The sequence below is a fragment of the Takifugu flavidus genome, chromosome 22 (assembly GCF_003711565.1).
Source record: "Takifugu flavidus isolate HTHZ2018 chromosome 22, ASM371156v2, whole genome shotgun sequence".
Lineage (NCBI taxonomy): Eukaryota > Metazoa > Chordata > Actinopteri > Tetraodontiformes > Tetraodontidae > Takifugu > Takifugu flavidus.
Genome location: NC_079541.1, coordinates 1,429,123 through 1,445,745, shown reverse-complemented (window position 1 = coordinate 1,445,745; position 16,623 = coordinate 1,429,123). Strand labels below are relative to the sequence as shown.

At 44.0% G+C, this 16,623-nt stretch overlaps 2 protein-coding genes across 4 annotated transcripts; both read left to right on the top strand.

The window, feature by feature from the left end:
- Nucleotides 1–162: 162 nt before the first annotated feature.
- LOC130519307 (solute carrier organic anion transporter family member 1C1-like) lies at nt 163–7,178 on the top strand. The gene is made up of 15 exons (XM_057022641.1): nt 163–385; nt 1,074–1,182; nt 1,908–2,049; nt 2,519–2,651; nt 2,741–2,862; nt 2,941–3,087; nt 3,179–3,277; nt 3,676–3,936; nt 4,280–4,444; nt 4,899–5,094; nt 5,168–5,333; nt 5,470–5,654; nt 5,758–5,822; nt 6,387–6,504; nt 6,588–7,178. Exons 2-15 carry the CDS (start codon nt 1,132–1,134, stop codon nt 6,799–6,801), a joined length of 2,064 nt encoding a protein of 687 aa, XP_056878621.1. The 5' UTR covers nt 163–385; nt 1,074–1,131; the 3' UTR covers nt 6,802–7,178.
- A 1,938-nt stretch (nt 7,179–9,116) lies between these two features.
- Nucleotides 9,117–16,511, top strand: LOC130519304 (solute carrier organic anion transporter family member 1C1-like). Of its 3 annotated transcripts, none has more exons than XM_057022638.1 (15): nt 9,117–9,447; nt 10,217–10,342; nt 11,077–11,218; nt 11,298–11,430; nt 11,512–11,627; nt 12,202–12,348; nt 12,570–12,668; nt 12,848–13,069; nt 13,186–13,350; nt 13,786–13,981; nt 14,434–14,599; nt 14,722–14,831; nt 15,430–15,494; nt 15,565–15,682; nt 15,761–16,511. In XM_057022638.1, exons 1-15 carry the CDS (start codon nt 9,442–9,444, stop codon nt 16,035–16,037), a joined length of 2,088 nt encoding a protein of 695 aa, XP_056878618.1. In that variant the 5' UTR covers nt 9,117–9,441; the 3' UTR covers nt 16,038–16,511. The 3 variants fall into 3 exon arrangements, with proteins under 3 accessions (XP_056878618.1, XP_056878616.1, XP_056878617.1); XM_057022636.1 differs by having other exon boundaries at nt 14,722–14,906; XM_057022637.1 differs by lacking the exon at nt 9,117–9,447 and adding an exon at nt 9,900–10,126 and having other exon boundaries at nt 14,722–14,906.
- Nucleotides 16,512–16,623: the final 112 nt, after the last annotated feature.

The following is a 16,623-nucleotide window of genomic DNA, read 5'->3' as shown; positions in this document are numbered from 1 at the left end:
CCGAGGATTGTTGTACCTTCAAAAGGATGGATACTTGGGAGGCTTAAGATGTTTACAGAGGAGGATGTACAAGTGTGTGTGTGTGTGTTTGTGTGTGCCTGAACCCCCGAACCCTCGGTGCTGCCTTATCGCACTTGAACGTTACCCAATCAGAGCAGTCACGTTCATGCTTCTGTCCACCTGAGGGGTCGGATGGGTAGGAGGGCTTTTTTTGTGTGTTGTTGACATGATGAAGTCGTGATCAGATCAGTCTTCGAGTTACTCATTACATGTGATGTAGTTGCTCTGTGATAAGACTCACGCTTTAAGCACAAAGTCCTGCAGGTACAGTGAGCTCTTGCCTATTTTGACAGACCATTCTCATCTCTCATCGGACCGCTCTCAGGTAAATCAAGGCTCTGCATTGTTCACACTGCTAAGCTGCAGAACGTCAGTATAGATCGCGTAGGTTCATTTTATGTGATTGAGGCGTGATTGGACACGCCTTTAACCTCACTGAAATTTAACGATACTAAAAGCATTTATTAATCATAAGTAATTACAGGTATATTTTTAGAATCTAAACTCCTGTTAAATGTGATGCTCAGCATATCTTGGGAAATAAATGAGCAGTTTTGAAGATTTCTGCAATCAACTGTTTAACATGCAACAAAAACTGAGACTTTTTCTAGTTAAAGGTTTATTCTGTAAACTAGCTGACGATGTCTCAAGCTCATCCCTCATCTCAGGGGCTTCCTGGGTCACCAAGGGTTGTGTTGTCCTGACCTTGGAGCTCAGAGCATCAGTAGATCACCACTCATAAATGAAAATAAGTTCATAAAATCCTTGAAGGCTGCGTCATACCCAGATTCGGTGCACTGATACACAGATGTGGATGTTTGTTATAAAACATCACCTCAGGGATCAAAGGTCATGGACATTCAATGTTGGTTTTGGGCTTGTCTCTGCTCGCTTGGTTCGAAATGAGTGGGGGGTTTTATTTAAAAATAACACATTCACAAAAGTCAGTTCAAGGATAGACCGGACTGATTTGAGCTGCTTTTCGTTGAACTTCATCAGCTGCTTTTCTGCAGGTGCTTTGGGGGATTTGCCTGTTTCGGATCTGTCAGCATTGGTAAACACAGCAGCATCATGAGTGTGGAGCCGAAAAAAACACGTGAGGCCTGCTTCTCCAAGCTAAAGGTCAGTGGAATATTACCTTTTCTATGACAAAGGTGAGAGGAGAAGCAACAGGTAACATCTGTGCTTGCAAACAACTGTGATTGACCAGTAAAAAGATATTTATAAGGTAAAATCTGTGGGTTTAACCTCAAGAGTCAAGTGCTTGACCTCTGCTGGGTTTCAGCTTTTTAGTGGCCAACCTCACCTCTCGACCCCAAGAATGATCATTTCACCTGGACTACAGGTTAAACACGAACAAATGATTCTTTTTTTCGTGCAGATAATTGTTTTAAGACTTTGGCACCAAAGTTATGGCGAAAGACTTCACAACTTGCGGTCCGATAACAGTGATAAGAAAACGTCTACAGGCATTCACCTTTGGCTCAGTTATTTTCTCTTATTCCTGTAGTCTTTCTGGCAAAGACACACCTGCAGAAATGAGTGAAACTCATACTTACAGATTACTCTTGAAGAGTAAATCTGACATGGAAAGCTTCATCTGCTGCTATTCTGTTTAATCTCAGATGGAAACCAAAGGCTTTTAGTCCTTTTCTGATTCTGGTTACAGTTAATCAGAGGCAAATCACAAGTTAGAATTAATCAAAGACAAATCAATGCGAATCCAATCAGCTCTTTGTCTTTCTCGGCATGACAATGATTCACTCTTTTTCAGCAGGACGTGTCTTCCACCATGGAAAAGAGGCCCTCACCTGTCCTCATAAATATTCTAATCTGTGTCTTTGCAGCTTTTTCTGGTCTCTCTTGCATTTGCATTCTTTGCAAAAGCTTTTTGTGGAGCCTATCTGAAGAGCAGCATCACTCAGATCGAGAGGCGCTTCGATATCCCCAGTTCCCTCATTGGAGTTATAGATGGCAGCTTTGAAATGGGTAGGTACACATTACCAGTGATTAACAGCATTCAGTATTAATCAACTATACAGTTAACAATGATGTTAAACTAATTAAAAGAAGTGCTATTGTGCAACTATCTGCAATCTGTTTTTAAATGCAGCCTCTCGGGCTTCATCAATATCAATGTTCATTGTAAAAGTTCAATTTTTATTGTTTCCTATAGTTCTGTCTCTTAAATTGCTGTTAAATTGGGAAATATGCTGCTGTGGGATTTATTGGATTTATCCTTTATTATCTTGTCTTATCTTATCTTATCTTATCTTATCTTATCTTATCTTATCTTATCTTATCTATCTTATCTTATCTTATCTATCTTATCTTATCTTATCTTATCTTATCTTATCTTATCTTATCTTATCTTATCTTATCTTATCTTATCTTATCTTATCTTATCTTATCTTGTCTTGTGAATGGATGCTTCATTTCTTTGTTGTTGTTGTTGCAGGCAATCTGTTGGTTATAGCCTTTGTCAGCTATTTCGGTGCAAAGCTCCATCGTCCTCGGCTGATTGCCATCGGCTGCTTGGTCATGGCTGCAGGGGCGTACCTGATAGCGCTGCCCCACTTCCTCCAGGGACAGTGAGTCCATTTATACTTTAGATAAGAGAGTGGAAACCATTTATGAGCTCTTTCCTTCCAAATGCGCCCTGCTGCTCCTTTCCTCCCAGGTATAAATATGAGACCAGCGTGTCCCACAATACCCTTGTCAACAGCAGCGAGAGCGCCCTGCCCTGTCACTCCAACCACAGTTTGCATGAAGCAGAGATGACTGTTTTAGACGACCAATCAGGTGCTCAACAAACTCCTTAGAATTGTGAACTCCTGCTGGCAGCCTCCTCATATTCCCACTGATTTTCTCACCCCCTAGCTTGTGAAAAGGAAGCTGGCTCTAGTTTATGGATCTACGTGTTTGTGGGCAACATGCTGCGCGGTATTGGGGAGACTCCCATCATGCCTTTGGGTATTTCATATCTGGATGACTTCTCCAGAGAAGAGAACACTCCATTCTATTTAGGTTTGTTGTTTTATTTGCTCTCTTTTTAAACATTTCTAATGCTTGAATCTCTTGATAAAGCGTATCTCTCTCCCTTCTTGTCTCTTACCAGCTTGCATCCACACAGTAGGAATCTTAGGACCCATGTTTGGGTTTATGCTCGGATCCTTCCTCGCTAAGATCTACGTGGATATTGGATTTGTGGATTTAGGTACAGTAGTAATTGCCGTTCGATTCTACACTACAGCTATCTCTCCCGTGATAAGCGAACAAGTCAAAAAGGTCAAACAGATCAAACAGAGAAAAAAGCAATTTAGCCTTTAAAATGGTGTCAAACGCATTTCATAACATCACATCTGACACAATTTGACTGTGTTATGCATTAAATAAGGGCTCAGTTAGGGTAAAAGTAGAGTTTAAGATGAGAGCGTGTCTGTCCCCTTGAGTATTATGTGAATAAACGTGTCCCACATGGCCGGGTGTTTCAAGAACAAACCAAGTCCTGTTGCTTAGACCGGTCCCTCACGTGGGGACAGAATGGACCTCTCCTGTTACTGACAACCACAGAATGACCTTCGCTGTCATTGCTCTTCTTCTCCTGGGTTTCAGACACCATCACTATCAATCACAAGGACTCCCGCTGGGTGGGGGCCTGGTGGCTGGGCTTCATCGTGACCGGCACTGTGATCCTGCTGTCTAGTATCCCCTTCTGGTTCCTGCCGCGGTCGCTGCCCAAACAAGGGGAGGAAAAAAGCCCGAGTAAAAGTACGGAGCTCGCTCCTGTGGCGGAGCAGGAGAACTTCCTGCCGGAGGAGAATCAGGATCACAGTGGGAAGGAGAAGCAGCCAACGTTCCAGGAGTTGGCCAAAGGTAGCTTGAAACACCCTCAACCCCATTTAACGTGCTTGTATAACGGTTAAAAGCCACAGCAGCAGCTACTTTTAAGATTTTTAACTACTTTTTGAACTACTTTCAAGATTTCAATCAGCAAGAAATTTGCCAATAATGTCCAGGGTTAATGGGTTTAATCATTAACCAGCTGCAGCCCAAACTGTAACCCTGAGTTTTGGACCTGCTGTCCACAGCTGTGCTGTGATGTAGACAAGGCAAACAGGACAAAACACATGGACCTTAAGTGTGTATCAGAGCACAAACAGCATCGGCTAAAACATTGGTTTTTGTAATTAAATTGCTTCTATGTGTCCTCTGCCAGATTTCCTTCCATCCGTGAGGAGACTCTTCAGGAACAGCGTGTACTCACTGATGGTCCTCACCTACCTGGTGGCCGTCAACGGCTTCATCGGCATGATCACCTTCAAGCCGAAGTACCTGGAGCAAATCTACGGCCAGTCTGCCTCCAAAGCCATTTTCCTCATAGGTAACCCCCCCACCCTCGGTTGCCACGTTTTCGCCGTATCCACAGAAACAATGATGTTGTTGAAGGGAAGTGTGATAGTGAGCGATAAAGTCGACTCCAGATCCAAGCGGCCGCGACTGATTTGCTGCTGCTCACAGTAGCATTGGGACAATTGGGACAAATCTGATGTTTTTGTAGCATTTTGTACTGTTACATCTGCCATCATTTTTCTGACACAATGAGTGTTGCTGGCGTTGACCCTCAGCCTCCGACTGGCCTTTTATCTGTCGATATGCACGCTCGTCTCCACTTGTTTGTTTAACATGTACAGTCAGATAGAGATAAATAATAATAATAATGCCTCCTCTTCTTTATGACAATATATCTAATAACTGGCTGAATCCTCAAAACATGGCTGAAATGACCTCTCTCCTTCCGTCACAGCCGGCCTGAATGTGTTTCTTTATCCGCTCAGGAATCCTGAACCTGCCTGCTGTGGCCTTAGGCATCATCACGGGAGGTTTCATACTGAAGCGTTTCAAGCTGGGCGTCATAGGAGCGGCCCGGGTGTCCATTTCTGCCTCCCTGTGTTCCTTTTGTCTGCTCTTTGCCCAAGTTTTCATCCGCTGCGACATGGCAGAAGTGGCAGGCCTCACAGTCACATATCAGGGGTGAGTGGCAAATAAATGGGCGTTCCGAAAGTTCCGAACAGGACATTTGAATGATGGTTAATGTCTTCTGCAGGTCTCCTAACGTGTCCTACGACCATCAGACTCTTGTGTCCCAGTGCAACATGGGCTGCTCCTGCTCAGCCAAGCACTGGGACCCTGTGTGCGCTTACAACGGGATGACGTACGCTTCGCCCTGCCTGGCGGGCTGCCAGATGTCCACTGGCGTTGGCAAAGAGATGGTGAGATTACAACTTTGTGATTTCCCCTGATAATAAACTCGCAGCACCTTTAAAACAAATAAACTCCAGGCAGAAGCCGTGAAACAAGCCCACGGCCGAGCGTGCTCGTTCACTTCCCTGCTCTCCGCCCTTCCAGGTATTTCATAACTGCACGTGCGTTGGCGACGTGATGACCGCAGGCATGAACATGTCAGCAGTGCTGGGCCAGTGTCCCAGGAAGAGCGACTGTGATTACATGTTCAAAGTCTACATGGCGCTCTCTGTGGTGGGGTCCTTCATTTCTGCCTGCGGGGGGACGCCAGGATACATCGTACTGCTCAGGTCTGAGGTTTAAGGAGACGATGGCTCCAGAGAGAGCTAATCTCATTTATTACAGGCTGTAGCTCATCCCTCTGTCAAATTAAATGCTGATATTGTCTTCCAGGTCCATTCATAAAGACCTGAAGGCATTGGCTTTGGGGATGCAAACACTTATAGTCAGATCTCTGGGTGAGTCCATCAACCTATTTTTATAGTTTATTGATTAAAAAGCTGTTTCAGCATTCACACTTACGATATTACCAGGAGATGAAATGAGGTCGTGTTGTTCGAAAATTCTGCAGCTCATTTAGATCAGAGGTGGTTTTTCGCTTTCACAGATTTATACGCGCTATTTGATGCCAATCAGATCAAATTGTTTGGATCAGACCACGCTTCAGAAAAGAATCTTCATTTGCAGTGGCATTTTAATGTTTGCATGTTTCAATTGTTGCACTGTTTTGTCATTTTAAAGATAAAAATACTCACTGTATACAGTGTATTTTGATCAGTTTTAGCTTTACTAATCAAAACTATAAAATAATCATGCTGTTTATGAATGATTGTATAATGTGGGCACATTTTATACCCTTAATTTCAACCTTTAAAAATACAAACGTGGTGCGTTGTTAGATTTAACACATTTTTCTTTCTCAGTTAAATGAAGGGATGTTTTTAGGCAGCAAGGCAGGTCAGCTTTTAGCATCCCCATGCCAGAAATCAGACTTTGACGGTAAAGTCATGTGACTTTTTCAGGTGGGATACCGCCCCCCATATATTTCGGGGCACTGATTGATCGCACTTGTCTGAAGTGGGGCACCAAACTATGTGGAGGCCGCGGAGCATGTAGACTCTATGATGCAGACGCATTCAGGTGCAGCATATTTTAATCACTAATATAAATATATCATCAATAATAGTGTGATAATACTCCTGCAATGATGTGTTTTAATGCAGGTGGACCTACATGGGGTTAATCACTGGACTCTACTTCTTATCTAACATTATGTGGGGAAGCGTCTACTGCAGAGTTGTCAAAAGACATAAGAAGCTAACGCTGAGGAACCAGGCCAAAGAAAATGGACACGAGGGCGGTGGCGAGGCAAACGGACACGCCAACATCAGCATCGCCAAAAAGAGCGATGACACAGAGAAAGAAAGTACCATCTAGAACAGGAATGAACAGAAAGCTGCAGATGTGATGGGGGGGTTATTTTTTTTTACTCTTTTAGAACAGGAAAGAAACACGTGCTTCTGTGTGGACGGTATAATATTGCAGAAACACAGCTCAGTATCCCTCCTCATGTATGGACCAGTACAATGACAGAAGAACACTAACAAACATGACACATAGTGCTTGTACAGTGTATAGTTTGAAAGATAAGTAGAAGTTAAGGTTTGTTCAACCACATGATGAATTCAAATTATTGTCAACGGCACTATATATTTATATATGACAATTTTAAGTGATGGTTTTGCTTTCCGGATAAATTCCTCTTTCTAGAGAATTACAATAATGTTTATTAAAGAAAAGCGTTGTTTACCTTTGTTTGGCATGGATGGTACCTGTTTTTCTTATTATTTTAAGATATGCAAAGTTCTGTGCTTTGAGAACAGGCTAGTCTTCTTTAGACTGGGGGTGAACAATGAGACAGCTGTTCCAGCTGAGTTTTCTGACCCACCGCTTAGAAAATGCTTTCTCCAAAGGGAACTGGGGTCCCAGGTAATGGTGTTGTCTACCAGGTAGGACAGAAATCCCAGCTGGATTAAGGCCCTTTGGAACTGTTTTGACCTTGACTCCCCATAGAACTTTGAATGATTCTAGCCAAACTGCAAGGTCGTTCATTTTGTTGCACTCTAAAATGAGGGTTTAAAAGTTACTCATTACACCCTCATTTTAGACTGAATTGCTGTGTCATGCCACCAGTAGCACCAGACAGCATGTATGTAACTATTCAAAACATTTAGATTCGATTCAAACAGGGTTGTCTGGTCATTAACTTTACAAATAAACCTGTGGACCCAGGGCCAACACCTGTGAGACGAAACAAGCCTGAAAATGGGGAAAATCATGAATCTGCAGTGCGGCCTCCCTACCACTAGGGGCTCCCGGTAATGCTCATTTTGGCCTGCAAGCCCGCGGGTGCGTGATAAGAATTTCTCTCCCTTTTCTCTCCAAATGTCTTTCCCTATTTTGTGTATTTTTTCCTTTTTATTTCTTGGATCATAGCTTTTTTGGGAAAGTTGAATGAGAAAATATCTTTGTCTGGAGCCGTGGCAGTCACTCCTGCAAACAGAAGTGCTGGACAAACTAATGAACCACATTGTTTTATCATGGTTTGTGGCTTTAGCAGAACAAAAACACAGCACACTATTCCTGTAAAACACTCGGAAGAGCAGAGTGTATTAAATGGGAACACGCGTGCTGTTTCACACACACTGTTTAAACCAAGTGTTGGGTCCCGACAATATAATTAAGATCCCCTAAATGCCAAGGGTTAGGGTTAGGGCAAACTCAATTTAAATGCTGGTGATGGAGGCCAGCAGCCTTTAACACAGTTCTGTTACATCATTTTGTCTGTTATATCATGTTACCCAAATGCAGAGGTCAGGAATATTGATCTGCTTCTCTGAGGCACCAGTCTGGTAAACCTCAAACTTGATTGCATGTTTTGGGTATTTTGATGATCTAATTGCTCAAAACCTGAATGTCTGTACTTACATCATGAGAACTCAAATACAGCCATCAGTCCATTTTACCTGGGACTGTTCAGATTTTTTTAAAGCAGTCTTGAGTAAAACGTCCTTCAATGCATGAAGACTTTTTTTTCCCTTGTCAAATTCGCTTTAAATTTAACAGAATCGTGAACAACATAGAGTTAGATGGCTTTCCAGTTCATGTGTGTTTTACAGGTTCACTCTGTCAATGACTTTACATAACCTGGCTTTTGACAGACGTCTTTACTTTGTGTTCAGATGATGTTTGCCAAACAGTGAGAGTTAAATGTCCTGATCAGCCATTACAACATTTTGCTCATGCGTGCAAGACACTAACGAGTTCGTGTAGTTTTCCGGTTCCACCAGCAGGTGGCAGTCTACACAACACAAACGTCCACTGTGAGACACTCGGTGGATATTTTTTTATATAGTTCCAAAAACAAGTATAAAAGGAAGAAATATAATAAAACTGCACATCTAAGTGTGTGTAAAACAAAAGAGGGAGTTAAAACAATGTCTTCATTGTGGCTGTTGAGGAATGTGAAAGCTCTTAAACATAATCTCTGGAATTTGTGTCCGACTAAGGCCGATTGTTTGACCTGCTGACCGGTGTCGCCCATTTATGAGTTGAAAAATATGACAGGCCTGCTGTGGAGTTACTGATCTGGCTGTTCACCACCTTCTTGCTCTCCTGTTACTGCCCCCCTTTTCTCGACGGGCATGTGTGCAGAATAGAAATGTGTGGGGTCTTTTGTCCGTCCCGGTGCTGCTGTGCCCTCAGACAGAACTGGAACACGGCTGAGCAGGTTCCCCTCCTCATGCACAAGGTACTCATGGGGCATAATTAATCCTTCAGTCGGTCCAAATTTGAAAACCCACTTGGAAGAAACTCCCCTCTTAAGATTAGGACTTGCAGATCGGAGGCAGAATTCCTAGGCTGTACGTGCCCGGTTCAGCCTGACTGAGCTGAGGTGAAAATATGTTCTGTTGTCAGAGAGTCAATTACAGAATGATGGAGTTGCTGGGAACGCCTGGACATGGATTCAACCTGCACCTTCCCAAATTTACTGGGGTCAGAGGACCATAAGAAGACATGCAGGTACCTAAACATCACTGTAGGTGGTTATTAAGCAGTTTAATCTGTCTCATTTCACAGGTTAAAGTCCAGCACCTTTAATTTTTTATGGAGGGAAACAGCACCAGTTCACAGGAATGTTGCCAGGAAAGTTTCCTTACTTTAAGTTAACAGACCAACTTATTATGTATTTGCTCCAGGTGTTAACCTAACGTCCTTGAAGATCTGCTTTAATTTTTTTCTTAATATTTAGATGTGACGCCTATTAGAGGTGGATGTTTTGGTATTTTAGTGATTTAATCCTTCAAATATATCCAAGGAAATAAAACCCCCTCTTTTAAACACCAGCCTCACAAAATCATCAGGAAGAGTCGCTCCTTATCTACATTTGTGATTTTCTTTTCTTTTAGATGCAGTTTTGTAACACTTAAGAAATTTTGCTTAAGTTGCTTAACAGAAACTCCAACTTGCAATTCATTGTCAACACAATGTAGCACTGACTTCGTTTTACAACATTTAAAAAGGAAACAACCCAAGAATCATTGAAAAAAGGAGCCCTGGAGGAACACCACCTCTGCCTCTTATGTCAGCTGATAATCCACCTATGATAAAAGGGGGAAGTGACAGAGAGCTCAACATGGAATCACAGGAATTAGATCTGTTATAGCTGGAGAAACTGCAGGTTGAATTTTCCAACCCTCAGGTTTGTAAACTGTAGTTTTTTTCCATCTGTGCTGGCAAAGAGAAGCGATGGGATGAGGAATGTGTGTGAGAATGTGTGTTTCTCCTGTAGGCAGCCCGGAGACATCGAAACAGGATGGAGGAGGCCCTGGAGGACCGGGACAGGATGACCAGCCAGCAGGCTCTGTGTGACCCTGAGCAGAAGGCCAGGAAACCCCTCCGCATCTCCTCTCTCAAAGTACCTGCAGCTTTAATGACCTGTTAGCCTTTAGTCTTGCCCTGGCTGGCGTTTAAAACCACCTTCTGCTCAGCATCAGATGTTTTTTTTACTACTTTTTTCTTCTTAGCAGCAATAATTACACGACAGGTGACGACGGCTGTCACCTTTTGACCTACTGTATCAAAACTGCTGCCGTGGAAACGGTCCATCCACGCTCTCTCCTCTCACCTGTGGCCCATTGCCTGGCGCGCCCTGTCTCCTTCACTTCCTGTCGCTGTGTGTTTAAGCCTGCTGCTGCTTTTTCTGTTTGTCAGAACATCTGCATCGTATGTTGTGTGACTTCAGTCTTGAATTTCCAGTCTAACAATCTCCTGCTAACCTACAGCTGATAACAGGTGCACAAAATAATCTACAGGAAATTCACCATCCAACGCAAGCGGTTTAGCCTTTAGCATCAAAGCACCATTTTCTGAATCGTGTCGTTGACTCTGACTCCGTCCTATTATCACGAAACTTGTGTCAGCATGAGAGCACAAGAGCAGTTTGACGTCAGATCGTCTATTTTTGGTGCCCTGACGTGTCTGACGTCTGAGGCCATTATCCACGTTTTAACTCCGGCTCGCACTGTTGCGTCTTCAACTTTATTCTTTTTAAAATGATAACAACAAGTTAGTGTAACTTTACGGTAAGTGGAAATGTAACTTTTCCTCAGGTGCAGTTCTGATGCTCCTCTCCCTCCATGTGGTTTGTAGATATTCATTTTGGTGCTGTCCTTCGCCTGTTTCTCGAGATCTCTGACGGCAACGCACATGAAGAGCTCTATCACGCAGATCGAGAGACATTTCGACATCTCCACCACGCACGTGGGCCTCATAGACGGCAGTTTTGAGATGGGTAGCGTTTACCTCCTCATCTGGGCGTTAATGGTCTCAGGAAAGTCCTCTGATTCCTTCCTTTTTCCTTTGGGAGGCAGGAAACCTGTTGTTTCTAGCTGTGATCAGCCATTTTGGGGCCCAGCTTCACCGACCCAGGTTCATTTCAGGGGGCTGTTTGGTCATGGCTCTGGGGGCCCTCCTCACCGGTCTGACTCACTTCTTCATGGGACGGTAAACGGCAGAAAACATGCGGTTTCACCGACTCACGGACAACCGAAGGAAACTGGTTGTCTCTTTCTTTTTGTGGTGCAGTTACGAGTACGGAACCCTGAGCCAGGGTTTCCAGAATGACACCTTGAACCACGCGGCTTGTGTGGAAAGAGCTGTGTCTCACATGGACACGGAGGGGTCTGAGGACAGAAACGCTGGTAAGAATCTGTAGTTTCAGGCTTGATCAGAAAAAGATAACTTAAAAGTGATTAGAAGGAGAAGAAGAGGGGAAATCACACTTTATTGATCCTAAAAAAGGGGAATCACTGTTTTACACTCTACTACGCACAAGCTCTCAGGTGTCCTCAGACTGATCATTTCAAAAGTCCTCCCCAATTCCTCTGTGGTCGTCTGAGGGCGGCTGGAGCTGAAATGCTGGGTCCATCCATCTTTTGTCGGCTTGTAATTAGATCAGGATGTAAAGAAGCCTTTAAACATGCGATGTTTTGATCCCGTTCGGCTGCTGCGACGAGACAAAGAGACACAGAACTGGAACTCACGTTGAGCTGTTCATGAGACACCGAATGGACGCCACATTGTGATTTTTAAGACCCTGTGTCTCTTTCTCTTCTGATCTCAAATTAGGACTTAATAAAAACAAAGGAGACAAAATGCAGAAGTGAGTGACAGCAGGGGGGCAAAAATGTTGCATTGATTCATTTATATTTAATTAAAGACGCCTGAGCAACACTGCTGTGGTTAAAATGATGGTCACTCTGTGTCTTCATGAAGCCTGCGCCAGGGAGTCGGGTTCCTACATGTGGGTCTACGTGTTCCTGGGGAACGCTCTGCGTGGGATCGGAGAAACCCCGATCATACCGCTGGGCTTCTCCTACATCGACGACTTCGCCAAAGCGGATGAGTCACCCTTCTTCATCGGTGAGACTGATTTCTGTGATCGCTAAAATCGGCCTCATTTGGCCGCCCGTTATTTTCCCTGCGCTCTGATGGAGGCAAATCTCAAATGTGGTTCACAACCATCTGTGCAGCACACAAAGACATTAGACTCTTTATTGCTCCTAAAAAGTGAGGGAACAGCCAAAACGGCTGCAATTTTCACAAGAATATGGATTTTTTGGTGTGTTTTTTTTGCTTTGCAGCTTGTCTCCAGACCATTATTCTTATTGGCCACATGTTTGGTTTCCTGGTGGGCTCTTTTTGTGCCAAACTGTATGTTGACGTTGGATCTGTTGACTTGGGTAAGTGTGTGATAAGTATGTTTGATTTGTTGGGATTTTAGCCAATAATTGCTGAGCCAGTTGCTGGTAGCCAGTCTGACACTAGCACGTGGAGGGAATGTCATTAAAATACACAAATGAAAGTGGAACCACACAATCGCCCTGTTGTGCATTTAGGCAGAAACTCTCGTGTCATTCAGAAAGCGTCAGCATCACCCCGAAAGACGCCCGCTGGGTGGGCGCCTGGTGGTTAGGCTTCCTCGTCTCATCCGGCCTCATGTTCATGTCCGCCATTCCCTTCTGGTTCCTGCCCCGATCTCCGCTGAAGCCGGAGGAGGACGAGAGGAGGTGTGGAGACAAAGATGGGGCAGTGGCCGCTGACAGCAGTGACGACAACCTCAAACTAGCTGACATCGCTAAAAGTTGAGGCAATCCTCTTTTAATGTCCATATGGGCTCAAATAAAGACATTTGCTGAACATCAGTTCAGCTTTAATCACCCAAGTTGACCTCATTGCTTGTTTTTCTCCTCTGTACAGAGTTTGTTCCCGCACTAAAGCGGCTGTTGGGAACCCCAGTCTACTGCTTGTTTCTTTGTGGGAGCATCCTGAGGTTTAACTCTATTATCGGCCAGATCACCTTCACACCCAAGTACATGGAACAGCAGTTTGGACTGTCTACAACCAGAGCCAACTTCCTTGTAGGTAAGAAGATTATATAAAAAAAAAAGAAGAAAATACACATTTAAAACTGCACTGATCCCTCAACATCAGCTCAGTACCTTCACTGCCCCCTAGCGGGAGACAGGAGAATAGATCATAAACCACGACCACAAAATATTTCATCATTGCTCATCAGATTGTGAATTTAATCTCAATGACGTCACCTTTTCATGCCCAAAAGCTTTTTCCATTTTACAATCTTGAGAGTTTAAGTGATCCAAAGCCTAAACAAGCCTCTGCAGACTGGCCGATAGGCATCAAAATACCTTTCTTCTTCTTTCCCCCCTTTTTAACTTAAGCAAATTCTTAAGTACAATTTGGTTGATTTATCGTTAAAGGCACCATATTAAGTCGACATATTTGTTGAGTCCCAGAAGACACATCTTCATCTGGACTTTTTTCCCCGTGTTCTTCCAGGTGTGTTGAACCTGCCAGCGGTGGCGTTGGGCATCTTACTTGGAGGGCTGGTGATGAAACGGTACAAGCTGAGCATGGTGTCTGGAGCTCAGCTGTACTTCGCCACCTCCATCACCGCTTACCTGCTGACGCTGCTGTACTTCAGCACCAAGTGTGACAACATTCCCGTGGCCGGACTCACCGTCTCATACAACGGGTGAGTTCTGAGATACGGGAGGGTGCCGCAGGTAACTCCAAGGACGAGAAAGAAGAAGAGTCATGAATCCATTTTCACCAGCACTCCTCTCAAACAGTGTTTTTTCAGGTTTCTGGCGGGTTTTCACAAATACACCATTAGGAGGTTTAATTAACTTTGAACTTTGAGTGTTTTTCTGCAGACATAAATGAAGAGTCCTTTTCTGTCTCAGCTGCTTGTTCCTTTTCTCTCCTGTATTGTAGACACTGTTGCTATGGAGTTACATTTCATTTTCTATTCTTTGGTCCTTTCAGAGCCGTAGCCGCTGTAAGACGGAGTGATTTATGCTTGTGTTGAAGGTCTTTTACATGTTTAAAGCACGAGGACACGCTTTAGGATGGAATATTTAATGAATTATTCCAATAAAATCAATCTAAAATCCAGCCTCTAACAAAAGCTCCCTGCTCCTGCAGAACTCAGAACATCTCCCACAGTGACGAGATGCTCTTCTCAGAGTGTAACCAGGGCTGCTCCTGTGCAGCAGGGCAGTGGGACCCCATGTGCTCGGACAGCGGCGTCACCTACGTCTCTCCGTGTCTGGCCGGCTGCCGGAGCTCCACCAGACGCGGCAAGAACATAGTAGGGCTGCAGACTTTTAATAGGGTTGAATATACGGATGTTTGACACTGCAAGCAGAGGCAATGATCGCGATGAGGGAATTACTGTTTTAGGTATGTATTTCCTGGTCCTTTTTCCAACAGGTCTTTGACAACTGCAGCTGTGTGCACGTGTCCTCCCCAGCGAACAGCAGCCGCTCAGTGAGGCCGGGCCAGTGTCCTCAGACCAAGGAGTGCAGCCGGAGTTTCACCTCGTACATGGCCATATCTGTCCTCAGCTCCTTTATCGACTCTCTGGGGGTCACACCCGGATACATGGTCATCATACGGTCGGCAAAATAATGAACAGCAGATGACAGACACACACCCTAGGCCAGAAATAGAAACTGACCCCCGGAGGGTCTTTTTATTTTTAAATGAGTTTTTTTATGCTATGGATTTTATAATGTTTTAGAAAAATGCTTTGGGCTTGATTTTAATTTGGCATTGGAACATCCCAAAATCCCAGAGGGTGTGTGTGTATATGTTCTTGTACTTGCTACATACTGAGCACCAAAATAATCATTGTACCAACAAAGTGAGGACACATTTGCAAAGGGGGGATGTTTTGGCGGGACGCTGCAACTTTGAAGGACTGTTTTATATCAAGATGTAGTTTTAGGGTTGAGGGTTAGGGGTGACATCTATAGTGCTATCTATAGAAGACCCCACAAAATAAGGAAAACGAAGTGTGTGTGTGTGTGTGTGTGTGTGTGTGTGTGTGTGTGTGTGTGTGTGTGTGTGTGTGTGTGTGTGTGTGTGTGTGTGTGTGTGTGTGCGTGCTGTAAGCTAATTGCTGTTTTATAATTGCAGATGCATCCACCCAGAGCTCAAATCTCTTGCTTTGGGTATCCACATGCTGCTGAACAGGACTCTTGGTATGATGATGATTGTCTCTGAACTGAATGCAGATTTATTGCATCGTAATCGATGGCTGATCACCCGCAGGTGGAATTCCTGCTCCGGTGTATTTTGGAGCGTTGATTGATTCAACATGCCTGAAGTGGTCGATCAAAAAATGCGGAGGACGGGGGGCTTGTCGAATCTATGAATCTAACAAGTACAGGTATGACCACTCCAAGCCAAACCCAAGGTGATCTACGTAAAGCTCCTCCTCCCTTTGCTTATGTCTCTTTTTCCCCAGGATCATCTTCCTGAGTCTCATCACTTGTCTCAGCGGATGCTCGTATTTCTTCCTCATCGGCGTCATCTTCGTCCTGCGGAGGGACGCTGCTAAACCAGAGGCCCAGCCTGAAAATGCCGCCAAAGAGATCGAGCTCCAGTCCCCATCGCACCCTCCTAAAGATCATCTGAATGCTGCCATGGAATGGGAGGAAGGGAAGGGGGTGGAGGGTCCGAGGCCACAGGGTCAGTCAGAGACCGCCGCCCTCGCCGCTGAGCCAGAGGGCAAAGTGGCGTGAGGACGAGACGAAGGAAGGACAGGACAGATGAGATTGGCTGGACAAATAGTTGAAGCATTTTGTCTCTTCCTTTATTTAAATGAACATATTTTAGCATCCTATTATGCCCTCTTGAATAAATAATGGCAGCAGTCCAGATAGAAAACAAAATTTCACTGTCAGGGGAATTTTTATGACTTCCTGGTGTTTTTCTAAAACTGAAGAAACCAAGAACTCATTGCTACATTTTGTGGATCATTTTCTTCCCCTGGCCCAGAGTTGATTCAAATACACACTCGCCACAGCTTGTTTAGCTTAGCCTAGCGTTGTTAGATGGTGAAAAAGGGTTTTTCTTTTAACAGTTTTAAAATAATTTCGCTGCAATGTGACGGTTTAGCTCCATCTCATCGATGATTATTTGTTGAAGAAGCCTGAGTGAGCGGTTTGTAATAGTCCAGTTTCAATCATCGCATAAAATACTCAAGATGCTTTGAATTTTCTTGTTCCATTATAAAACTACACAGTAACAATTTTTTTCATTGAAATGTAAATATATAAATTTGTGTTCAAATACCATCGCTGGCGATCTTAAAATCTTATCACAGTT